Raw genomic sequence first — 26,538 nt, 5'->3', positions numbered from 1 at the left:
TAATTTCTTTCATCAGTGTCTTATAGTTTTCTGCATACAGGTCTTTTGTCTCCCTAGGTAGGTTTATTCCTAGGTATTTTATTCTTTTTCTTGCAATGGTAAATGGGAGTGTTTCCTTAATTTCTCTTTCACATTTTTCATCATTGGTGTATAAGAATGCGAGATATTTCTGTGCATTAATTTTGTATCCTGCAGCTTTACCAGATTCATTGATTAGCTTTAGTAGTTTTCTGGTGGCATCTTTAGGATTCTCTATGTATAGTATTATGTCATCTGCAAACAGTGACAGTTTTACTTCTTCTTTTCCAATTTGTGTTCCTTTTACTTCTTTTTCTTCTCTGATTGCCGTGGCTAGGACTTCCAAAACTATGTTGAATAATAGTAGTGAGGGTGGACATCCTTGTTTTGTTCCTGATCTTAGAGGAAATGCTTTCAGTTTTTCACCATTGAGAATTACGTTTGCTGTAGGTTGGTCGTATATGGCCTTTATAATGTTGAGGTAGGTTCCCTCTATGCCCACTCTCTGGAGAGTTTTATCATAAATGTGTGTTGAATTTTGTCAAGAGCTTTTTCTGCATCTATTGAGATGATCATATGGTTTTTATACCTCAGTTTGTTAATATGGTATATCACTTTGATTGATTTGCATATATTGAAGAACCCTTGCATCCCTGGGATAAATCCCACTTGATCATGGTATATGATCCTTTTAATGTGTTGTTGGATTCTGTTTGCTAGTATTTTGTTGAAGATTTTTGCTTCTATATTCATCAGTGATATTGGTCTGTAATTTTCTTTTTTTGTAGTATCTTTGTCTGGTTTTGGTATCAGGGTGTTGGTGACCTCATAGAATGAGTTTGGGAGTGTTCCTTCCTCTGCAGTTTTTTGGAAGAGTTTGAGAAGGATGGGTGTTAGCTCTTTTCTAAATGTTTGATAGAATTCACCTGTGAAGCCATCTGGTCCTGGACTTTTGTTTGTTGGAAGATTTTTTTTTTTTTTTTGCGGTACGCGGGCCTCTCACTGTTGTGGCCTCTCCCATCGTGGAGCACAGGCTCCAGACGCGCAGGCTCAGTGGCCATGGCTCACAGGCCTAGCCGCTCTGCGGCATGTGGGATCTTCCTGGACCGGGGCATGAACCCGTGTCCCCTGCATCGGCAGGCGGACTGTCAACCACTGCGCCACCAGGGAAGCCCTGTTGGAAGATTTTTAATCACAGTTTCAATTTCATTACTTGTGATTGGTCTGTTCATATTTTCTATTTCTTCCTGGTTCAGCCTCGGAAGGTTATACTTTTCTAAGAATGTGTCCATTTCTCCCAGGTTGTCCATGTTATTGGCATAGAGTTGCTTGTAGTAGTCTCTTAGGATGCTTTGTATTTCTGCGGTGTCTGTTGTAAGTTCTCTTTCATCTCTAATTTTATTGATTTGAGTCCTCTCCCTCTTTTTTTGTTGAGTCTGGCTAATGGTTTATCAATTCTGTTTATCTTCTCAAAGAACCAGCTTTTAGTTTTATTGATCTTTGCTATTGTTTTCTTTGTTTCTATTTCATTTATTTCTGCTCTGATCTTTATGATTTGTTTCCTTTTGCTAACTTTGGGTTTTGTTTGTTCTTCTTTCTCTAGTTCCTTTAGGTGTAAGTTTAGATTGTTTATTTGAGATTTTTCTTGTTTCTTGAGGTAGGCTTGTATTGCTATAAACTTGTCTCTTAGAACTGCTTTTGCTGCATTCCATGGGTTTTGGATCGTCGTGTTTTCGTTGTCATTTGTCCCTAGGTACTTTTTGATTTCCTCTTTGATTTCTTCAGTGATCTCTTGGTTATTTAGTATCATATTGTTTAGCCTCCATATGTTTATGTTGTTTACGGTTTTTTCCCTGTAATTGTTTTCTAATCTCATAGCATTGTGGTCAGAAAAGATGCCTGATATGATTTCAGTTTTCTTAAATTTACTGAGGCTTGATTTGTGACCCGAAATGTGATCTATCCTGAAGAATGTTCTGTGCGCACTTGAGAAGAAAGCGTAATGTGCTGCTTTTGGATGGAATGTCCTGTAAATATCAATTAAATCTATCTGGTCTATTGTGTCATTTAAAGCTTGTGTTTCCTTATTAATTTTCTGTTTGGATGATCTGTCCATTGGTGTAAGTGAGTTGTTACAGTCCCCCACTATTTTTGTGTTACTGTCAGTTTCCCCTTTTGTAGCTGTTAGCAGTTGCCTTATGTATTGAGGTGCTCCTATGTTGGGTGCATATATATTTATAATTTTTATATCTTCTTCTTGGATTGATCCCTTGGCCATTATGTCGTGTTCTTCCTTGTCTCTTGTAACATTCTTTATTTTAAAGTCTATTTTATCTGATATGAGTATTGTTACTCCAGCTTTCTTCTGATTTCTATTTGCATGGAATATCTTTTTCTATACCTTCACTTTCAGTCTGTATGTGTCCCTAGGTCTGAAGTGGGTCTCTTGTAGACAGCATCTATATGGGTCTTGTTTTTGTATCCATTCAGCAAGCATGTGTCTTTTGGTTGGAGCATTTAATCCATTCACGTTTAAGGTAATTATCAATATGTTCCTATTACCATTTTCTTAATTGTTTTGGGTTTGTTTTTGTAGGTCCCTTTCTTCTCTTGTGTTTCCCACTTAGAGAAGTTCCTTTAGCATTTGTTGTAGAGCTGGTTGGTGGTGCTGAATTCTCTTAGCTTTTGCTTGTCTGTAAAGCTTTTGATTTCTTCATCAAATCTGAATGAGATCCTTGCCGGGTAGAGTAATCTTGGTTGTAGCTTCTTCCCTTTCATTACTTTAAATATGTCATGACAGTCCCTTCTGGCTTGTAGAGTTTCTGCTGAGAAATCAGTTGTTAACCTTATGGGAGTTCCCTTGTATGTTATTTGTCATTTTTCCCTTTTTGCTTTCAATAATTTTTCTTTGTTTTTAATTTTTGTCAATTTGAATACTATGTGTCTCAGCGTGTTTCTCCTTGGGTTTATCCTGCCTGGGACTCTCTGTGCTTCCTGGACTTGGGTGGCTATTTTCTTTCCCATGTTAGGGAAGTTTTCGACTATAATCTCTTCAAATACTTTCTCAACTCCTTTCTCTCTCTCTTCTCCTTCTGGGACCCCTATAATGTGAATGTTGCTGCATTTAATGTTGTTCCATAGGTCTCTTAGGCTGACTTCAGTTCTTTTCATTCTTTTTTCTTTATTCAGTACTGCAACAGTGAATTCCACCATTCTGTCTTCCAGGTCACTTATCCATTCTTCTGCCTCAGTTATTCTGCTATTGATTCCTTCTAGTGTATTTTTCATTTCAGTTATTGTATTGTTCATCTCTGTTTGTTCTTTAATTCTTCAAGGTGTTTGTTCTTTAATTCTTCTAGGTCTTTGTTAAACATTTCTTGCATCTTCTCGATCTTTGCCTCCATTCTTTTTCCGAGGTCCTGGCTCATCTTCACTATCATTATTCTGAAATCTTTTTCTGGAAGGTTGCCTATGTCCGCTTCATTTAGTTGTTTTTCTGGGGTTTTATCTTGTTCCTTCATCTGGTACATAACCCTCTTCCTTTTCATCTTGTCTTTCTGTGAACGTCGTTTTTTTTTTTTTTTTTTTTTTTTGCGGTACGCCAGCCTCTCACTGTTGTGGCCTCTCCTGTTGTGGAGCTCAGGCTCCGGACGCACAGGCTCAGCGGCCATGGCTCACGGGCCCAGCCGCTCTGCAGCATGTGGGATCTCCCCGGACCTGGGCACGAACGTGTGTCCCCTGCATCAGCAGGCGGACTCTCAACCACTGTGCCACCAGGGAAGCCCTGAACGTCATTTTTGATCCACAGGCTCTAGGATTCTAGTTCTTCTTGCTTCTGCTGTCTGCCCTGTGGTGGATGAGGCTATCTGAGAGGCTTGTTCAAGTTGCCTGATTGGAGGGACTGGGGGTGGGTAGAGCTGGCTGTTTGTTGCTCTGGTGGGCAGAGGTCAGTAAAACTTTAATCCCCTTGTCTGCTGATGGGTGGGGCTGGGTTCCCTCCCTGATGGTTGTTTGGCCTGAGGCTACCCAACACTGGAGCCGACTGGAGCTCTTTGGTGGGACTAATGGCAGACTCTGGGAGGGCTGACGCCAAGGAGTACTTCGTAGAACTTCTGCTGCCAGTGTCCTTGTCCTCATGGTGAGACAGAGCCACCCCCAACCTGTGCAGGAGACCCTCCAACACTAGCAGGTACGTCTGGTTCAGTCTCCTAAGGGGTCACTGCTCCTTCCCTTGGGTTCCGATGCACACACTACTTTGTGTGTGCCCTCCAAGAGTGGAGTCTCTTTTTCCCCAGTCCTGTCAAAGTCCTGCAGTCAAATCCCGCTTCCCTTCAAAGTCTGATTCTCTAGGAATTCTTCCTCATGTTACCGGACCCCTAGGTTGTGAAGCCTGATGTGGGCCTCAGAACTTTCACTCCAGTGGGTGGACTCCTGTGGTATAATTGTTCTCCAGTTTGTGAGTCATGCACCCACCAGTTATGGGATTTGATCTTATTGTGATTGTGCCCCTCCTGCCATCTCATTGCAGCTTCTCCTTTGTCTTTGGATGTGGGGTATCTTTTTTGGTGAGTTCCAGTGTCTTCCTGTTGATGATTGTTCAGCAGTTAGTTGTGATTCCAGTGCTCTCGCAGGAGGAAGTGAGGGCACATCCTTCTACTCTGCCATCTTGAACCTGTTCTAGTAAAGGGAAATTAAAGATTTTTTGAAATGATTGCACATCATATATTTAAAGGTGAGACATCGGTTGCCTGATTTCTCTTTAGAACTTCGTAATTTTTAAATTGCAATAAAGAACACTGAAGCTTGAATAAAATAGTGCTAATGTTTTATGGAAGTGCATCTACCATATGCTCTCCTGCAGGAAGTTTTACTTACATGTGGACTTTGGAGAAGAAACCTAATTTAGCATGAGAACATCTGCAGTTCATTCTTTCATTCAACAATCATTTATGTGCCAAGCAGTTTGCTAGAAATTCAGTGATGAACAGTGCATGGACCTGTCCTCTAGAAGTTAGAGCCTGGTTGATGAGAGGAGACAGACAAACAAATGAACAGTTATACCATGTGACAAGTGAAATACTACCTATTAAAAACTCTGCTATTGCAATTTTTAACAAGAAATTTTCTTCTGTCTCTCCAGAATTCTTGCTGGATGGTAACCTTTGATAAACATAAAAGGCCAACCTTTGTTTTTACTTAGTATCCTTTAAAATTATAGTCTATTTCCAAATCACCGTGACTTCCTACATTTTAATTCTAAGGTCTGGTTTAAACTTTTTGAAGCCATGGATTTAGCCAGTTTATCTAATGTATTGTTTCACTTTTGTTTATGTTCTGTGTCATGCAGTGAAGGGTTTGAGGTGATGTATTACTAACATGTAAGGCACTTTAATGAACGTGTAGATTCATTAAAATTTTTTTAAATCAGCATTTTTTAATGATATGAATTACATACAATAAGAATAAACTTCACAAATTTTAAGTAGATAATTTGATGACTTTTGACAAATGTATATAATCATGTTACTAGTGTCACAATCAAGATAAAGATCATTTTTGTCTTGCCAAAAAGTTTTTTACAGCCACCTTTTAGCCTCTCCCCCACCACCACTTCCTCTCTTCTCTGCCCTTCCCCCTTACCTCCCCATCCCTGACAACTACTCATCTTTAGTTTTGCCTTTTATATAATTTCATATAAATGGAATCATATGGCATCTAGTTTTTTCTGCCTTGCCTTTATATCTGACTTCTTTCACTTAGCAAAATGCTTTTCGGATTCATCCATTTTGTTGCATGTATCAGTAGTTCCTTTTTATTGTTGGGTATTATTCAGTTGTTACAATACGTTTATTCATCTGTTATTAATGGATATTTGGATTGTTTTCAGTTTGGACCTGTTATGAATGAAGTTACTATGAACATTCATGTGTAAGTCTTTCGTGACTATCTTTTCATTTCTCTAGGGCAAATATCTAAGAATGAGATACCTGAGTTGCATGGTAAATGAATTTAATTTTATGAGAAATTGTCAGACTGTTTTCCAAGGTGACTGTATCATTTAACATTCCCACCAGCGGTGTCTAAGAGTTCTAGTTGCTCCAAATTCTCAGCAAGACTTGGTATTCAGTCTTTTTAATTTTAACCATTCTTGTGAGTGTGTAGTGGTATCTCACTATGGTTTTTGTTTACACTTTCCTAATGACTAATAATGTGGAGTATCATTTCAAATGCTCATTTGCCCTTTGTATATCTTCTTTGGAGAAGTGACTATTTAAATCTTTCAGCCATATTTTTAAGAGAGTTGTCTTCTGTTAGTTATAAGAGCTACTTATGTATTCTGGATTTAAGTTTTTAATCAGAGAAGTATTTTAAAAATAGTTTTCTCAGTCTGAGGGTCGCCTTATCATTTTTACGTTTTATAGTTTTAGCTTTTACATTTGGATCTGTGATCCTTTCAAAGTAATTTTTATATATGCGTTGAGGTCGTTTTTTTCCTTAAGGATATCTAATTATTCCAGCACCACTTATTGAGAGTTCACTCTCTCATTGAATTGCCTTGGCGCCTTTGTCAAAAATCAAATGACTTTTTATGTATGGCTCAATTTCTGGACTATCTGTCCTATTCCATTGATCTATTTGTCTGTCTGTAGGCCAATATTATACTGTTTTGATTACTATTCGTATGCCTTATAATAAGGCTGACAGTCAGCTAGTAAGTCCTCCAACTTTGAATGTGAGTAGTGAGAGCGGACATCCTTGCCTTGTTTCCAATATTAGGGGAAAACCATTCAGTCTTTCACCATTAAGTGTAATATTAGCTGTAGACTTTTCATAAACTGTCATGACTTTCTACACTCTTGGAGCAAATAATTTCCACATTGTAGACAGATTAATTCGATTGGAAGATGTTTTCAAAAGACTCTTTAGAGGGAATTTCAGGATTTTATCTCCTGAATTCCCTGAGACTTTCACTGAAGTTGCAAAGCCAGTAGATAACTTACAACTTTCCAAATCTTATATCTGAAAAATAATTCTCATCCAGCTTTCCATAGAAAGCCCATGACTAGGACCAACACCATGTTTTCTTAATTCACTCTTCCAAATGAGAAAGTCATGAAGGGAAAGAGGCACTTCTCTCCTAATGACTTTTTGAACACTTGAATAGTTTTGCCTCTGGATCTAAGATGAGATGATTCCAAGGCAATTGTTGGCAAAATATAGCCTGTTTTTGGTAGGGTTAAGGGAGTAAAATGGCAGTGATGCACTACTGGTTTTACACAACTGTCTCGTCAGGAGTGATGGCTGAGACCTTGGAATAGGCTGCTCATCTGGTTTCTCCAGGACAAAAGTCTGTAGGTCAGCCTCAGAACTAGTTGCCATTCCAGCATGATTAGAGCCATATAAAAAACTCAGTCCTGAGCAGAGGTAGGGTGGTTTCTGTTTTTTGTTTGTTTGACTGGTTTGCTTGTTTGTTTTTAACTCTAACCTTCAGGGCTGAGCTATGGTTCCATTTTTCATGGAGGATTAACCATGTTAGTGTAGGGCAAGGTGTAATTCTGGTCTCCTTCCTCCACACCCTTTAAAAACCATACTTGAAGTCTTTCTCACAGCATTAGAGGATGATTACTGTAAGAAGGAATGCTCTCTTTTGGCAATGTGCAGGGGGAATGCACAGCACAGAACCAGAAAATCCAATGAACAGGTAGGTCAAATGGGCTATTTAGTGACTTACTATTGGGTTTTGTTGACTTCACACACCAAGGAGCCCAGAGGTTCACTGTTAAGTGGCTTTTATATCTATTCCCTTTGAAATATGTGGGTAATAATTGAGTAGACCTTGGTTTTTATCTTATTTCAAAACCCTAGTTGAGAAGAGTTCCAGAAATAAGGCCTGTGTATTGGTATATGGGAAATAGAATGTTAGTACATAGGTAAGTACCACTAGAAAATCTCAGATTTCATACTTGATAGAACTGGCAAATTCATGGTAGTTGTCTTCCAGAAGCTAAGGGGATTAAACACTGGATGGCAGGTAGAGGAGAGCCAGCTTCTGATTGACGATTCCCTTGGGAAAAACCTAAGGCCGCAGCCCTGGCTCCCAGTGAAGTTCCCCATAGCAATCTTAACAGTCTTGGATTCATGTTTCTCCAGAATGACACAAGCCACTTCTCTCTCCTTAGAGTAGATTGGCTAATGATTTGATGATGCCCCAGAGGAATGGGGGGTGGTGGTGGTGGAAGTGGGTGGCGAGATGTTTTTAAAGTTTAGATTGTTAGTGTCTGGTTAATGGTAACTGAAAGCTTTGTTAGGAATGAGTGTCTTTTACTGTGTTGGAGATGTATCCCTGCATGACAATAGCAATGGTAAATATTTTGTAAAGCTATAATAAAGAAGTCATACATATATCTAAAAAAGACAAAAACTAATTCAAAAAGATACATGCACCCCAATGTTCATAGCAGCACTATTTACAATAGCCAAGCCATGGAAACAACCTATAAGAATCCATTGACAGATGAATGGATAAAGAAGATGTAGTATACACACACACAATGGAATATTACTCAGCCATAAAAAAGAATGAGATAATGCCTTTTCCAGCAACATGGATGGACCTAGAGATTATTATACTAAGTGAAGTAAGTCAGACAGAGAAAGACAAATATCATATAATATCAATTATATGTGGAATCTAAAAAATATGGTACAAATAACTTATTTACAAAACAGAAACAGATTCACAGACATAGAAAACGAAACCATGGTTACCGAAGGGGAAAGGGGAGGGATAAATTAGGAGTTTGGGATTAATAGATACACACTACTATATATAAAATAGATAAACAACAAGGATTTACTATATAGCAATGGGAAGTATATTCAATATCTTATAATAACCTATACTGGAAAAGAATATATATATAAAAATAACTGAATCGCTTTGCTGTACACCTGCAACTATCACAAAATGGTAAATCAACTATACGTACTTCAGTTTAAAAAAAAGAAGCCATATATAAAACAAACATTTATCATTTCCCTTAAGGATTTTTCAAACTGTAAATCAGAGTTTTAAGGAGGGTTTTTAATGATTAAAATAATCATTGTTTTTCTCTTTTTAAATTGATATTTTCAGATGCCTTTTATATTTATGTGATAGTTTTGTTTCTAACTTACATATTCACAACAAAACCCCTAAAGGAATGTTAAATAAGACTTTTGTAGCACTATAAAGCCGTGTTAGAATGTCCAGAGGAATCTTTTACTTGAAAGTCTGTAGATTGTGCTTTTGATCTTTTACTGTAGAGGGTGCCTGGCCCTGTGAGTCTCACTTCACACCATTCTGCACGTTTGACACATGCACAGTATGTGTGCGTGTGTGAGGGTGTGTCCAGGTAATGCTGCTCATTTGGGTGTGTCCGGTTAAAACAATTTCAGCCCATAATTTTTATGTCTAAGTGTAAAAATTGGATTCTTAGCATTTCAAAGTCTTTTTCTGGCTTCATAAACTTTTTTTTTTTACATATAATTCTACAACTATTAGGATAAAAGGCAGGTTTTACTAGCATTTGGGTATGTTTACTTTAGTGAATCATTTTAACATGTTTCTTAACTTTCTATTTAAATATATGAAATATGAACTTTGCAAAGAGACTAGTTTAAACTAAATTGTTTTCTACCCATGGGAGTTTTTGAATAGAACTTAGAGAAGAAAAATTCTGGAAGGAAAACACACCAGCTGCCTAAAACTACCTGGTATCATCTTGGCCCAGTCATTCTAAGTGTCAGTTTCTTAACCTGTAAAATTAAGGGTTTGGACTGAACCATCTTGAATATCTGATTCAGTGGTAAGGTTTTCATTTGATTGTACTTTATTGCATTACCTTTTCACTTAGTAGTAGATAGAAACCCATGCATAATCCACTGTCGACTTAAAGGAAAACACACTACATGAGAGTTGTGAGTTTAAGTTTTATTCAGTTAAGTTTTATTCTCACTGGGGACTATATATAACCCAGGAAACAGCCACTCAGTAGCTCTGAGTTAACTGCTCTGAAGAGGTAGGTGAGGAGCCAGTATGTATATGAATTTTGGGGCTAGGAAATACAGATAGTCCAGCATACATCTTGGTAAAAGATTACTACAATCACAAAGAACAGATATCACAAGTTAATGATTCTAGTGCTTTTCTATGTATGGGAAGATGCAAGAAGCTGGGTCTTTGAAATTCTTCCTGAGATTTGCATCTAACTATCTAGGAGCTTGTTTATCTAAAGCACGGAATGCCTCATCCTGTTTTTTCATCCTGAATTCCTTTCAAGATGCATTGTTGGTTAGTGACTACGTGGGTTTTGACTTAACCCTTGTATAACTGGTTGTTACATATCTTTTTAAAGTTTAATCAGTGGTATGTGATTATTCACAGCATTTTAACATCAGTACCTCCGACTTTAACTTTTCTAAATTGCGAAATACACACATAGAAGAGTGTTTATAATGTCTATGTGCATTTTAAACAGTAATAGTTATAAAAGAACACCATTGTATTTACCACGAAGCTTAAGAAAAAGACTATTTCTGTAGCACCTTTGAAGTCCCTGACCCTTTCCTGAAGACATTCCCTACCTCAGCCTCTCCCACCCCTCAGTACCACTATTACAATTTTGAGGTTAATTTTTCATTTGCCTTTCTTTATAGTCTCACCGCATATGTATGTATCCCTAAATGAATCATTGTTTGGTTGCCCGTTTTTGAACTTGCTATTCATAGAAAAGAATCATAGCATATATAGTCTTCTGCAACTTGGCTTTTTTTGTTCAACACTGTTTTTGAGATTCATACTTGTTAATGTGTAGCTGTAGTTCATTAATGTTCGGTGCTGAATTGTGTTAATGTACCGTACTTTATTTACCTATTCTACTGCCAGTGGACTTTTGCATTTCCAGTTTGTATGTTTATTTCATTCTTGTTATTAAGAACCATTTCATGACATGTAAAATCCTTTTTCAGTGTTATAAGAAAGCTAGCAGCTTCTCAAATGCTTAATTCAATCTTTAAAGAGCTCCATATACTACCACAAGATAATGAGAATTTCACAGCAAAATTATTATCTAGAAAGCTGCAGTTCTGTGTCAGAGGGAATTGAATGCATCTACCATGAATGAAGAAATCAGAGATTTCATTGTGGAAATTAGAAGCAGATGCTTCTAAGTTGGAGGATTTTCCCTGAGAACAGCACTTTTTGTTGGCAGTGTCATGCTAGAAATTCATCTTGGTTGAAAGGAATTTTTGCCCTAGTTGCTAAACCGATATGACTTTTGAATACAGATGGCTATGAAAAAATGAAGTTTCAGTGGTTTAAAATTTATGAATTTTTACCATTGCCTTTGTTCTTCTTGTTGGTTGCTTATCTAGCATCTGCCTTCATCTCCCAACTTCCCATGTTTTTGTTTTGATGTCCATGTACTTCAGGGGAAGTTGATCCCATCTCTAGCTCTGGAGGTGGGCCCTGGGAGGCTTCAGCTAATCTAACTATTCCATGCCCCTGCCCAGTGATAGGGGGCTTGTAGCCTAAGACATCCAGTCAGAGTATCAGTACTCTTGTTTGCCTCTACATTCTGGTTGATTTGGCTACTCTGAGAGATGCCGGCCCTGAAGTGGAGCGATTCCAAGGTGCCAGGAAGAAACTAGGTCCTGGATGACATGTTTAACTACTACATCAAACCAGCCACAAGCTTACCCGTCCTACTTCTAGGCTTCCAGTTACTTTAATTTTTATAAATTCCCCTTATATCATTTAACTAGTTTAACTATCAGTAGTTAACACTTATATAGTGTCTACCATATGCCTTATAACTCCCTTTAAAGTAGATACAGTTATTATTTCCATTCTAAAGATATGGAAGCTGAGATATAGCAAGGTGAAGGGACTTGTCCAAGGTCATACAGCTAGTAAATAGTCAAAGAGTCCAACCCAGGCAGTGTGGCTTCAGAGTCCAAGTTCAATTTGGATATCTTGGGTACTTGCAACTTAGTGCATCCCAACCAATGTATCTTTATATATGTTTGCTTAACCTGATACACATGGAGAAAGTTGGCTTAACCTGATACACATGGAGACTTTCCTAAAAACTGTACTTTGTTGACAGTATTGACATTATGTTTGTCCACTAAATTTAAAGACAAGAAAAAAGGTGCCCTCTTTCACCTATAATTAACATACAGAAAATATTCAGGAAGCTGTGACCAATACTGACTCCCATTGCTGGGGTGAGGGGAGTGCTTCTTAAAGAACCTAATTTTAATCTTAATTGCTAGGGAATTCATTCACATTTCTGGTGACTTTCTAAATAATTTAGTCAACATACCTTACTGGGTGCCTGTTACAGACCCAGTACTACTCCAGGCATTAGAAACACAGAGATGCTGCCAGAGCCTATCCTTGAGGAGGTTCCGGTGCTATCTGGGGAGACAGACTTGCTAACAAGTACAAAGGTGATAAAAGTGCAACTTTTTTCCTCAGCTGCCTACTGATGTGGAGACGTGCTTCACAGACCAGTGTCTTGAGTTTTCCAGAGAGAATGAATATTCTTTGCTTTTGTTCTTTTGGAGGTGGGTGGAATAATAGGCAAGGGAGGATATTATAGGCAGAGGAAACACCATGGTCAAAAGCATGGAAATATGAGAGCAAAACTTGTTCAGGGAACCATAAGGAAAAGAATTTCAGTAATATAAAACGTGACTTGGAGAATGGCCACACTGAGGAAGGAGGGGACCTGATGGTGAAAATTTGCTGTGCCTCACAGTTCAGATGCGATCCTGTGGAGGTGCTGTGGCCCTGAAGAATGTGAGCTGGTGTGTGATATGCAAGATCGGATGTACAGTTTAATGAGGTCACCCTGACAGCATTGCGGGGGTGGTAGATTTAAAGAATGAGACAAGACAGAACATTTAGAAATCCAAGTGAGAACACAGTGAGGAGGTATGGCAGGAGAGAAAGCCACTAGAATGATAGACTAGACAGAAGGAAGGGTTTTTTTTTTCCTTACTAAGGTTATTTTTTAAATGTATATATAGCAACTAAATCTATCCCAACCTTTCAGCCATTGAGGATCACTTGTTATCCTTCTCTCCCACCTTCCTTGGCTTTAGATTTGGAAAAATTGTCTATCAAGATAAATTTAAGTCATTTAAGTCATTTGTTTTCACTTTTTTAATCTGACAGGTGAAACTAATTGTGCTATGAAAAGAAGCACTTAAAAATGATATTGAAGTTACTTAAGTGAATGCGCTTTTAACTTCCCTTGAGATATCACCATGGGTACATATGCCAATTTTATTAGACTTTTTGAAATATTTAAAATAACTCTGAAGATTCCCATTACTTCTTTTATGAACTCCAGGAGGGAAGCCACTGTAATTGTTGATTAAAAGAATTATGCTTATAACTGTTCTGTTTAGGGAGAGTATACCAGAATGGTGCTTTGCAGAAATATGTTTTTAATCTCAAGTGGTGGTTTTATTTCCCCAGGTATCACTGTTATCATTACCCTTTGCTTTGCCTCTATAATTGAGTGAATAAAGTGAGTATGGTCATAGAAAATAATGTCAAAGAAGGGGAAAATTCAAAGGTCTGGCAGTCAGAATACCACAGTGTGCAAAACCATTGCCAGAGCTAGAGGAGGTGATTGGTTGCATTAACTTAGAACACAACTTTGAAAAAAACGACCCACTGTATGATGTCTTGATGAGCCAGAAGCCTCTCAGGGTACTGAAGAAAGTGCCTTAAGATGCAGGGGAGCTCTAAGTCCTGATGTCATCCATCTGGCCTTTGCTGGGGCAGGGGGGTGGGCAGGCCTCTCTCCTGCCTCCCCTCTCGGGGCCTTAACTGTGTTGCTTTACACCCTTGCAGTTCTTCCTTCTTCTCCCAACCGCATACAAGTCATTCCTTTCCCTCCATGAAATTGGCCTGAATGCTGCACTCTGCTCAGGTCTCAGTCTTTTCTCAGATCCCACAACCATTATGTTACCGTGCAGTTTAGCATTTAACTTAAAATACAATTGTATTACTTTCTACTGTTAATTTCAGCTCTTCAGAGAGATTATAAGGTCTCTAAGGGCCAGAATTTAGAAATGGTATGAGAGACAAAAAGTAGTAAACTTTAACAGTGTTATAGGACTCAAATGCCAGTTGGCTTATGATTGTTCATGGACTAACAGACTACTTGCAATCTTTTTCTTTCTTTTTTTCTCCCTACCTCTTAGATTTAGAGGCTTTCTTTACTTCTTTATTCCTGCAAGTTCTGTTCTAAAAACATACAGTGAAACAGGGTAATTTTTGGCTGTAGTGGGTATTTGTGATTTGGGGGGAATGTACTCAGTAAATGGTGGGGTTTTTTTTTGCAGTACGCGGGCTTCTCACTGTTGTGGCCTCTCCCGTTGTGGAGCACAGGCTCCAGACACGCAGGCTCAGCGGCCGTGGCTCACAGGCCCAGCCGCTCCGCGGCATGTGGGATCTTCCCGGACCGGGGCACGAACCCGTGTGCCCTGCATCGGCAGGCAGACTCTCAACCACTGCGCCACCAGGGAAGCCCGGTGTTTTTTATTATTGATGTTATTTTTGACATAAAATAGTTTACTAATCCATTGCTGTTGTTAGACTATTTAGATTTTTTTTTCCAGTTTTTACTCTGATGGATAATGGTTCCTTAAGTACCTTTGATCAAAAGTGTGGTGCTCTGTTTGAATTATTTCCTTCTTATACATTTCCCAAGGTTGGCTTACTGGGTCGAAAGGTATGAACATTTTTATGCTTCCTACTAGAGTCATGTTGGTCACAGTGATTTACAGTGCTAACTACAGCTTATGAGTACATCCATTTCACTCATTTTTCTCCTTATTGCAATACAAAGCTTCCTTGCCTTTGTCTATAGCCAAGGACTAGCCATATAATTTTATTCATTAGAGTATGATAAGCATTACTTGGCACCAGTTCAAGTCCACTTTAATTGGAAGGTTCTTTTCCATTCCCAGCCTCAAGGTGCAGCAAATCTCATTGGTTAAATACAAAAATGAAATAATTTATTAGCTACTAACAGGAGGAAAATACTATGTCTTGCAAAACTCAAGATATGATTAATGACAGAATAGATAGATTAGAACCAACACATATTACCAAAAAGCAATTCCTCCACTTGCTTTCCATGATAGGAAGTCAGTAACATTACCTAGTAGTAAATGAGTAACCCAATTAATAATCTTCCCAACAATTCCGTTTCAGAGGTGAAAAAAATGGACACAAGGAAGTGAAGAGACTTGTCCAAGGGGCATCCAAGTGGCAGGTGTCAGAGCTGGCATCCAAATCGGAGCAGTCAGGCTACATACAGAGTCCAAGCTTAAGCAGCACATTATATTGCCTTTTTCCTGACTTAAACTTTCCATTGATTCAATAGCTACATTTCACGTGTAGTTATCACTTGTATTATATGTACATATTTACATACATATGCTATTTATGTAAAAAGATATATGTATACTTACATATTTAAAATAACTACATATATTTACATACCTGCAAACTTCTCATACAATAACTATATATTATAGTATTTACCACTTGTATTATATGTACATATTTATATACATATGCTATTTATGTAAAAATATATACGTATACTTACATATTTAAAATAAATACATATATTTACATATGTGCAAACTTTTCATACAATAACTATATATTATAATAACTGCATTTCAAGTGACATACACAGCCACTTACATAGTGTGTATAATGTTACAGTCAGGTTATAGTCCATACTAGATTGCATGTGGTAATTAACTTAATGATTTTCCCCTTACCAACTTTTGCAAAATTGCTACAACTATGCTATAAACTGACCAATTCCGAAATTATATATCAACGATGCTTTCTAGCTATTTTGTTTGCAGAAAAAGCATTTTTTTGCAGCTACTGTAATTTATTATAAGTGGAAAACATAATAAAAGCATATTCAGCACAATTCTGTAAAAACACATAGTGGTCTTTAATAAGAGAGGATTATTCACCCATAAATTAGTATTCCAGATAAGATATTCTCTTGTTGCTGAAAATTACTGTTATGAATTAATTGCCCTGTATACTTTGTTTGCCTTGAATGAATTTATGCATTATACCCATAAATCACTTGCTGTATGTAATGATCTTAGAGAATGATGGTATCTGACCAGCAACTCAACCACCTAAATTTTTCATCTACTCAGATTTTTTTCCTGCCTCTCAGGTCTTCTCTGCTAATGGTGAATATTCACCATAGAGAATATTCTCCTTTGTTTTAGAATCGAGAAAAACTTTAAAACTTAGGGCAGTGTTTTTTTCAAGTAAATATTGATGTGGGTAGCCAGTGATAGTAGGCATTCAGTGAATTAATGAATGAATGTATCAAGCAGTATATTAGCTTGTTTGGATGGGCTGTATTCAAAAAGACTCATTCAGTTGCAAGTGGCAGAATTAGCTGAAGAGAACGAATAATTTATTCACTCACATATGGAAATTCCTAGGGGTAGTTTCTGGCTTCAGACACAGCTGGTTGTAGCAGCTCAAATGATGTAACGAGGATGCTTTCTGAGCTTCTCTTTCATCTGTGATGTCTTCCTTCTTCAGGAAAGTTCTTACCATGTAAAGATGATTGCCAGCAGCTCCAGGCTCATATCATTCTCACAAATAGCAATCCAAAGAGAGGAGCAGCCCTCTCCATTTGTATACTTTTTTATGGAGGAATTCTGGCCTTGAGTTATATGTTCTTCCTTTAGACCAAGCACTGTGACTGAAGATGACGTACCCAGTTTGGCCAGCCTTGAGTCACATCCCTACCCTTCCAGAGTAGAGTGTACACTGTGATTGATAGCTCCACTGGAAATATCTGGGATGGGAGAGGGACACTCCCCAGTGGAGAGATGGTACCAAGCAGATGAAAACAGATGTTTTTTTACATTCCATCCTTTAGTCAACAAGCACACACATTTGAACCTATACACTCATACATACTTTCTCTTTTTCAATACATAAAATTTCAGAGGAATTACCACCTTATATAATACAGCTGTCCCATTTACAACCAACAGTAGACTTAACTTCCCCACCCCAAATAGACATCCCAAAGTTTAGCCCTGATGCTGCCGCTGGCTCTAAGCTCTAGATCTCTAGGTGATACGTGTTTTTGTCAATCAGTTGTAGATCTTCTCATGAGCTGGCAACTCATGATGGTTATTTTAATGAGCATCCCCCCAACAACCTGATATCTAGTACTTTATGTCCATTGTCTCATTTAATCTGACCAATAATCCTAGTAGGCCAGTAGTACGTATTTTACAGATGAAGAGTCAGGCTCACAGATTAGGTTCCTTGCCCGAGTTCATACAGCTCTTATTGTAGAATCTAGGTAGGATTCAGGTTTGTCTGATTGGGGAGGTTAAGTCTGTCTTCTTAATCAGTATTCTGTCCATATTGTCTCTAAACGTCTGATGTTCAACCGTATGGGAGGTGATCTTCAGCTTTTCAGTCCCTCCTTTATCTACTAGAACAATGGTTAGAGGTGGGAAAGAGACAGCAACAAAAGAGTCTGATGTTCTTTCCAGAGGGTTTGGCTCCAGATAGCTGATAGATGTCAGCTACTTTCTTTTTTAGATAAAACAGTAACTGCAAAAGAGTCCATAAAATGTACAATTTACTTACTCTTTTTTTTTAAAAAAAATTTATTTATTTTTTATTTTTGGCCGTGTTGGGTGTTAGTTGCTGCGTGTGGGCTTTCTCTAGTTGCGGCGAGTGGGGGGCCACTCTTTGTTGCGGTGTGCAGGATTATCAGTGTCGTGGCTTCTCTTGTTACGGAGCACGGGCTCTAGGTGTACAGGATTCAGTAGTTGTGGCACGCAGGCTCAGTAGTTGTGGCTCACGGGCTCTAGAGTGCAAGCTCAGTAGTTGTGATGCACAGGCTTAGTTGCTCCGCGGCATGTGGGATTTTCCTGGGCCAGGGATCGAACCCGTGTCCCCTGCATTGGCAGGCGGATTTTTAACCACTGTGCCACCAGGGAAGCCCTACTTACTCATAAAATTATATGAGGAAAATAATTCTGTGGATCCAAAATGACCCTTGTAAGCAAATGACTCGTACTTAAGAAAGAAAATATTCTCGTAATACAGAGAGCATACAGACAAATTGAAAATCAGGTATCATTTGTTTCCAGGTCAGTTTTTATATTTCTAGATACTGGGATCAAAATATAGGACTCGGGCTTCCCTGGTGGCACAGTGGTTGAGAGTCCACCTGCCGATGCAGGGGACACGGGTTCATGCCCCGGTCCGGGAAGATCACACATGCCGCGGAGCGGCTGGGTCCGTGAGCCGTGGCCGCTGAGCCTGCGTGTCCGGAGCCTGTGCTCCGCAACGGGAGAGGCCACAACAGTGAGAGGCCCGCGTACCGGAAAAAAAAAATAATAATAATAATAGGACTCGCCAGCAACAAGTACCTGGTAATAATGAAAGTCTACTTACATGAGAAGCTTGGCAATATACTCCATTAAAAATTGAAGTTTCGGGCTTCCCTGGTGACGCAGTGGTTGAGAGTCCGCCTGCCGATGCAGGGGACACGGGTTCGTGCCCCGTTCCGGGAGGATCCCACGTGCCGCGGAGCGGCTGGGTCCGTGAGCCATGGCCACTGAGCCTGCGTGTCCGGAGCCTGTGCTCTGCAACGGGAGAGGCCGCAACAGTGAGAAGCCCGCGTATGGCAAAAAAAATAAAAATAAAAAAAAAATTAAATTGAAGTTTCAAGAAGGCTAAACTTCAAAGTGGTTCTGAAGCTAGAGGCCATTAGACATTCAAGACGTTGAAAAATTTGACTTCAAGGTTCAATCCAGATTTCTGAGTTTGGAACTTAGTTGCTGACCTTTAGTTGGAAAATGTTTATTTGGTAAGAATTATACTACTACTTAAAAAATAGCAGGATGGTAAAAGTAGCCCATAGTGACTCAGTAAGGAAACTTTCTCTCAACAATTGGTTCTCAACAATGGGTGATTTTGCCCACAAGTTGACATTTGGCAATGTCTGGTGATATTTTGTGTTGCCACAACTGGGGGGTGGGGGGATTCTCCCTACATTTAGTGAGTAGAGACTAGAGATGCTGCTGAACATCCTGTAATGCACAGGACAGCCCCTCACTACAATGAGTATTTGGCCCCATAATGTCAATAGTGCCAAGGTTAAGAAACCCTGCTGTATAATCTTCCTTGTCCAAAGACATGTGTGTAGTAAGCCATACAACCCACTTTTAATGAGCATGTACTATATGCCTGCCATTGGAGATTAAAAATACACACACACACTCTCACACACACATACACACATAGCTAGTGACCCTGCTCTAAGAAGATCTGAATAGAGGAGATAGACAAGAAGAATAACAACTACAAGTTACTGAGTCATCCATGAGGCAGAACTTTGACGGAGTATGAACTAGTCCAGGGTCAGCTCAGGTTCAAGAGAAGGAGAAACAGATCTCGCCTCTCCATGGGAAGCATGGCAAAGAGTTTTCAGTTTTCTTTGATATACCATAAGTATAACCATCAGCACTTGGCACATAGTAAGTAAATGTTAGCTATCATTATTGCTATTATTTTACCTTTTCTGAAGAGTAAGTGAGCTTTGGCATTTACTGTCCCTCTACTTGGAAAGCTCTTCCCTGGGATGGATGGATGAATGAAAGGAAATAAGGAAGGAAAGGAGGAAGGGAGGGAGGGTATAAATTACATCCCTCTCTTAGTTCTGGTATCTGCTAAAACATCAACTTGTCAGAGATGCTTCCCCGGGTTACTGTGTATGACATAGCAGTCCACACTACCACATTATCTTCATCAACTCTCTCACCTACTCTGGGTTTATTTTTCTTCATAGTACATGTCACCATCTACGCTATATTGTCTGTCTCCATTAGAGTGGAATATTTGTTTTGTTCATTGCTGTGTACTCAGCACTCACAACAACACGTGACACATAGTAGGTGTTTAATGCATGTATGCTGAATGAATGAATGAATAAGTGAACAACAGCAAGCCAACTAATTTTACCAAAGGCATTTTGGTATCACTTTTAGGATACCATTCATTAAAAGACCATGTCCTTTTTTTCCAAAATGATCTTAGCTACAGTATTCATATACCTAATGCTGTCATCTGTTATGTCTTTTCATAAGAAATGCCCATTGGAGTCTGTGTGCTCTTGGCAAGCAGGGACAACGTCATCATCTTAAGCACCTTGGCCCTGTTATATCCCTAACTAGATGGTGAATTCATGAGTATAGGGGCACATTTTCTATTGCTTTTGTGTTCTGCTTTTCACCAAGTAAATACTACAGTGCTGTGTGTATAACTTGAGTTTCATTAATGTGTAGTGATTAAATTAAAAGATAGGGCTGTCTGCAATCCAGTTTTTCAAGATAATGTTTGCCTTAGTTTTGTTAGGTAATAGAGATACCTTATTGACTGTGTAAATATGCCTATTAGACTTGCTTGCATTATAGTACTTTTCTTATCAAATTAACCACCTGTTCACTTTTTTTAGGGCGACAGTCTCAGAATTGAGAATCCTCCTTTGCCTGCATTCAAAGTGAGACTATACATATTGTATGGGTAGGAAGTTTCTGGTGACCTAGGGTTTTTTTAAATAAACTTTTTAACTTTAGAATACGTTTAGATATACAGGAGTTACAAAGATAGCACAGAGTTCCTCTGTAGCCCACAGGTACCCACTTTCCTCTTACATGTTAACCTCTTACATGAGTGTGGAACATTTGTAATGAACCAGCATTGATACATTATAATGAACTAAAGCCCATACTTTTATTCCAGGGTGACCCAGTTTTAAAGCCTACATCCAATAATTTCTAAAAAATGAAAATCAATATTGAATGTCCATACTAGGTGGTAGCTTCCTGATTCTTAAAAGAAATGAAGTAACTTTGTAACGAATGGGGCTTGTCAGAAAGTAAGGAATTTACAATAATGTGGGTTTAAAATTCAAGTGGGGAAATCTTATAGCTTAACATTATATTTGTAAGTTGGGTGTTTGTAAAGATGGCAGGATGGGGTTTGATCAGTATCTAAGCTGTTTTGTTGTTGTCTGGGAAATATGGTACTATAACATGGTTTGTTCTTCATAAATAATCTATCCCAAGATGGTTGAACAGACAAGGGCTGCCCTGGAGTAGGAAATGTGCCCTCCTGGGACTGAGTTGGGATTTAGCTTAGGATACAGAATAAGTAGCCAATGGCTCAGAGGCTAAATTCTATGATTAAAATTAGTTTAAATTTAGTGGAATTCTTTCCCCCAGGACTCTCCAACTTAAGATTAAATCTTATACCGAAGCACATTAGAGATATGGGTATTTTGCTATTTCAGTGGAACCTTTTAATCAGCTTTAATGCAGGCCTGGGTAAAGTAAAATCTTAATACTATCTCTCTTTCAGGGCTTTTCTAGTTTGCTATCCTCAAAGCAGAAAAAGGAGCAATGAAGCAGCACCGCTTCTTAAAGACTCTGCTTTTATAAAATTTTCTTCAATAATCCTCTTCTAGTCTTTTTTTTTAATACTGCACTATCTGAACCATAAACAAACTAGTAAATAAAAATCATATCCATGAAATTTTAAAATTATTTTAATGAGGCTCTGGAAACATCCCAAAAATCAGAAGATATTTTTCCCTAGTTTATTTTTTAAATTCTAGAAATTACGTCAGTAGAATTATCCCCCTTTAATTAGTTTAATTAGAAATGGAAAATTATATGAGTAACTCAATTTGAAGTATAGATTTGAATAATTATACTGAGATTAATATCATTTAAGGGTTTGAATTTAAACAAGTTACATTTAATCATAGCTTATAATTTCTTGAAAAGATTTTAATGTCAGAGAGGAGGCCTAAATTTTGGAATGTATCAATTCATAGGGAAAAATTTTGCCATGAAATATAATATTTGACAATGAAATTGTTTCAGAACTGTATTTCTCAGGTGGTATGCCTGAGAATATTATTCTACAGGACCTTAATAGATTTTTCTTGTGGGGAAATATTCTGTGCCCAAGTAAGTTTGAGAATTATTAAGTTAAATTTAAGAAATTGCCCGTAGGACTTCTCAGAGCCTTCAGTGCTTTCTGAATTGCTAAGAGAGGTTATACAGGATATCCTGTTTCCTCACCTAGTTACATTTTTTAGGAGAACATTCTGAGTACACAAATTTGACCTGATTTAGGAATTCATACCTTTGAAAATGTTGAGGACTTTTTTTTTTAGTTATAGTGATGATGTGTGCTATATTTCACATAGTTGCTTATCCCTAATTCTGTACCTCAAGATATTTTCCCAGTATCTTCTATGAAGGTGTTATATCCACCCCTCTGCTCAGCAACTTCTTTCTTTTAGCTAAAGTGTTGTTTCCATATGTGACTGCATATCAGAAATACTTGGGGAGCTTTTTTAAAAGATTAAGATTCCTGGGCGCTGACCCTGGAGATTATGAGTCAGTAGCAATGTCACTGTGCTCAGGATTCTGTATTTATTACAAACACCTAGGTGATTCTGATGCAGCCGACACTGGTCCTCCAATTGGTGCGTTGGAACTGTTAAACTAAAAGTGTGCGTTCTGCAGATTGACGATTGGATTTGGAGTGCAGTTAGTTTGTGGTCATAGAACACGTGGGCTGACCATCCCATACTGGAGAGAACTATAGCACTGACCTCTGGTGACCCTGTAGGGTGATGTACTGGCTGCAACCTAATGTGAAACAATTGCTATTATGCTTTAAGAGAAGCAGAATACTCCTAAGGGACTTTTGGTCACCTTCCTAATAAGGAAATACTTACTGTATATGTTTTTACTTAGTTTGAGTAGCTCCCTTGTGGATGGTATTTCATTCATACTTTAAAAAGAAATACTAGTTTATATTTACTCATGGTGCCATGTAAGATATATTCTGTCCCATCTTCCTGCTGATAACAGATGGAAATTGAACCTTAAGCAAATAAGACTCATGTATGCTTTGATTTATGTCAGCGGTGATAATAGCTCTTCTATTAAAACTGTATGGTTATACTTTCTGCCTGGAAATTCCTACATATCCTACAAATGTAGCTGGAAAGGAACAATATAAATAATTACTAATGGTTTGACAGACAAATAGTCTTAACATACCTTGGTTGAATAGTGTTATATTAGCAATAATATATGAAACACTAGACACATTCATTAAATATAGAAAATATCCACCATTGTTTTAAAATTATTCTTCAAGGTCTTGCCAATGCAATGAGACATGAAACAGAAATAAAAGTGTGATTATTGAAAATTGGAGATAAAGTCTTCATTACTTGCAAACAAAATTCTATACACTGAAAATCTGAGAGAAGTTAAAAAATAAAATGACATGGGTTAATAAACTGATTACATATGAGAGGTATCCAAAATCCATGGTATACAAATATAGTTTATACAGTCATGTTATTTCTATGTATTAACTGGTTGGTGAAATAACATATAGAAAAATTAAGTTTGCATTGTCAGGTTAGAGAATCAGAAGAGAGAGCAGCACCATAAAAACTCAGGAAGAAAAAAGTTGTAAAGAGGGCTTAACAACCTCAGTAAGTGTTGTACATAGAGAGATCAATCAAAATGAATCCTGTGGATTCTCTTGATGGTCTAGAGATCACTGGCTTCCTGTAGCAAAGCCATGCTGGTGAAGAGAAGGAAGTGGAAGCCAGACCTCAGTGGCTGAAGAAGGAATATAATGTAAGAGCCAGGACATTTATTTGAGTTTGATTGTAATGGAAGAAAAAAAGAAAGAGATTGATAATTTTGTTGTTGTTGCAATTTTGTCATTTTGTTTGTTTATTCCAGAACCCTTCATTTTCTCCCATGTGAGACTGGAAACTTCTCAAAGGCAGGCTTCTGCTTCTGTGAGCCCTGTAGTACACAGTACTGCCTTAAATGTAGAGGGTTTATGTTTAATTCATGACTGAATGAAAGTTTATTTTTTAATAGTTATTTTATTTATTTTCCTTATTTTTTTTTTTTTGGTTGCGTTGGGTCTTAGTTGCAGCGCATGGGATCTTCACTGAGACAGTTGGGGTCTTTCATTATGGCGCTCAGCCTTCTCTCTAGTTGTGTCCTGCGGGTTTTCTCTCTCTAGCTCTGGCATGCCGGCTCCAGGGTACGTGGGCTCTGTAGTTGAGGCACGCCGGCTCCAGGGCGCGTGGGCTCTGTAGTTTGCAGTACGCGGGCTCTCTCATTGAGGTGTGTGAGCTCAGTAGTTGTGGCACTTAGTTGCCCTGCGGCATATGAGACCTTAGTTTCCTTAGTTTGGGACCTTGATTTCCTGACCAGGAATCGAACCTGCATCCCCTGCGTTGGAAGGCGGATTCTTTACCACTGGACCCCCAGGGAAGTCACTGAAAGTTTTAAAACACTTGATAGCGGGCAAAGCACAGAGTACGTTTCTGTGCATTCTCATTGATTAAGCGAGGGAGCCCTCACTGTGAGACGTGCTGTACCTGTGCCAACGAGACCAGTCGTGCTGCTGCTCCTCTCCTCGTCTCTCTCCTCCTCTCTCTCCTCACCAACCTTACCGCCTTTATTCACAGCCTCCTTTTGGGCTTTTTTTTACAGCTATGAAACCCACGTAGTCGAACGTCGTGATGCTTCTTCTGTAGGGCGTGTGATGAGGAGCAGAGTTTGGCTTTGGAGTGCTCGGAACCAGAGGAATTGCCGAGGACTCGGAGCCCAGCCCTGATCACTAGAGAGCCCACAACACAATGAACAAATTGAACTTCCATAACAACAGAGTCATGCAAGACCGCCGGAGTGTGTGTATTTTCCTTCCCAACGATGAATCTCTGAACATCATCATAAATGTGAGTAGATCCCACTTTAGAAATGTCTAAATGATGATGTTCCCACCAGTGACCACATTCAAATTATGACTTGGCTAAGGATGAAATCATTACAGAATGAGACCATTAATAATGTGGGAGAATTGGGGTATTAAAGTGGTCTACACAGGTATAAACTTTGAATTATGGCTTAAGTTTAGCTGCTTTCAGCATTCTCCTGTCTGGTAAAAATAAGAGAATTTTGGTTATTATATTATAGAAACATGAACACTTTGCTATTTTTAAACCTTTATTGAAATACAATTTTTATGGATATCTGAGTTTGCTTTTTAAATAATTTTGAGTTGTCACCTACACACGTGAAATGGCAATACATAATTGCTAGCTTTTTAACACGCGCTTGATCATTGTTTTAATAGTAACCTGTAGCCTAAGTCTAGGCAATTTCAAGAATAGGCTGTGTATTTGAGTACTAAACTGTTGCTTATGGTTCATGAGTCAGAGTTAACTCTTTCAGTTAACCTGGACATTGAGGAATATGATACTTTTTTGTATTTTTTACTTTTAAAGTTGGCTTATAATTTACTTACAGTGAAGTATAGGAATCTTCAGTGAGCAGCTCAGTGAATTTTTACAAGTGTATACATCCATGTAACCATCATCCAGCTTGAGATATAGTAGATTTCTAGTACCCCAGAAAGATCTTTTGTGATCCCTCCTAGTCAGTAATCTCCACCCTAGGGTAATGACTATTCCCACCTCTATCACCATGGAGTAATTTTCTTGTTTCTGAACTTCATGCAGCTAAAATTATGTGATATGCTCACTTTTATATCTGGGTATATTTTTTGTACTCAACATTTGGCCTGTGAAAGTCATCCATTCTATCACATGTGACAGTAATTCCGTTTTCATTATTGTATAATATTTCATTGTATGAATATGTCCAGTTTCTTTTCCAACTATTATTGATGGATATTGGGTTATTTTAAGTTTGGGGCTGTTACAAATGAAACTATTTGGAACATTTTATGTATATGCACATATGTATACATTTCTGAGCTTATACCCGACAGTGGATTGTGAATCATGAAGTACACATATGTTTAGCTTTGGTAGAGACTGCCGAACAGTTTTATGTAACCACAATCATGCCTAGCATTTTTCAACCCCTCTCCCTATTATCAACTTTCATATTCTTTCACTGATTGTATTCTGATGGAATTAAGGGAAAAATTGCCTTAGTGCAAGCCTTGAATTAGTTTTCTTTGCTATATGCAACTATATTTTTAACCCAATTGCTGTATAAAAGAATATTTCTAAATGTTATAATGAAGCTATATGACATTTAAATAGCTCCATTAAAAGTTTAAATAGGAAAAGGTTCTGCTTATTACCATAATTATTTGGGTTTTATTCTGTCAGTCACCACAGTTTCTTCACAGATTTACTAATGTAACCTTGTTTTTGCTCACAGGAATTGTCTGAGCATCAAACCTGCCTGTTGAATGAACTTTATCAATCCGTTAGGCAGAATTTCCTTTGATTAGCTACATTTCTACTCAGGGTACCTGAAGTTGTTTTGGTT

The 26,538-nt window shown here is 38.2% G+C and overlaps 1 protein-coding gene across 16 annotated transcripts in view; it reads left to right on the top strand.

Moving 5' to 3' along the window:
• Nucleotides 1-26,538, top strand: part of FRMD6 (FERM domain containing 6) — a 446,878-nt gene that overhangs the window by 388,716 nt on the left and 31,624 nt on the right. For all 16 annotated transcript variants that reach the window (XM_079913661.1, XM_079913660.1, XM_079913656.1 and 13 more), the window contains one exon: nucleotides 24,727-24,971. In XM_079913661.1, coding sequence (XP_079769787.1) covers nucleotides 24,873-24,971 — 99 coding nt within the window. In that variant the 5' untranslated portion in view covers nucleotides 24,727-24,872. The remainder of the gene's footprint in view (nucleotides 1-24,726; nucleotides 24,972-26,538) is intronic.

The sequence above is a fragment of the Stenella coeruleoalba genome (genome assembly GCF_951394435.1).
Source record: "Stenella coeruleoalba genome assembly, chromosome: 2".
Taxonomy (NCBI): domain Eukaryota; kingdom Metazoa; phylum Chordata; class Mammalia; order Artiodactyla; family Delphinidae; genus Stenella; species Stenella coeruleoalba.
This window is presented reverse-complemented; position numbering and strand designations above follow the sequence as displayed.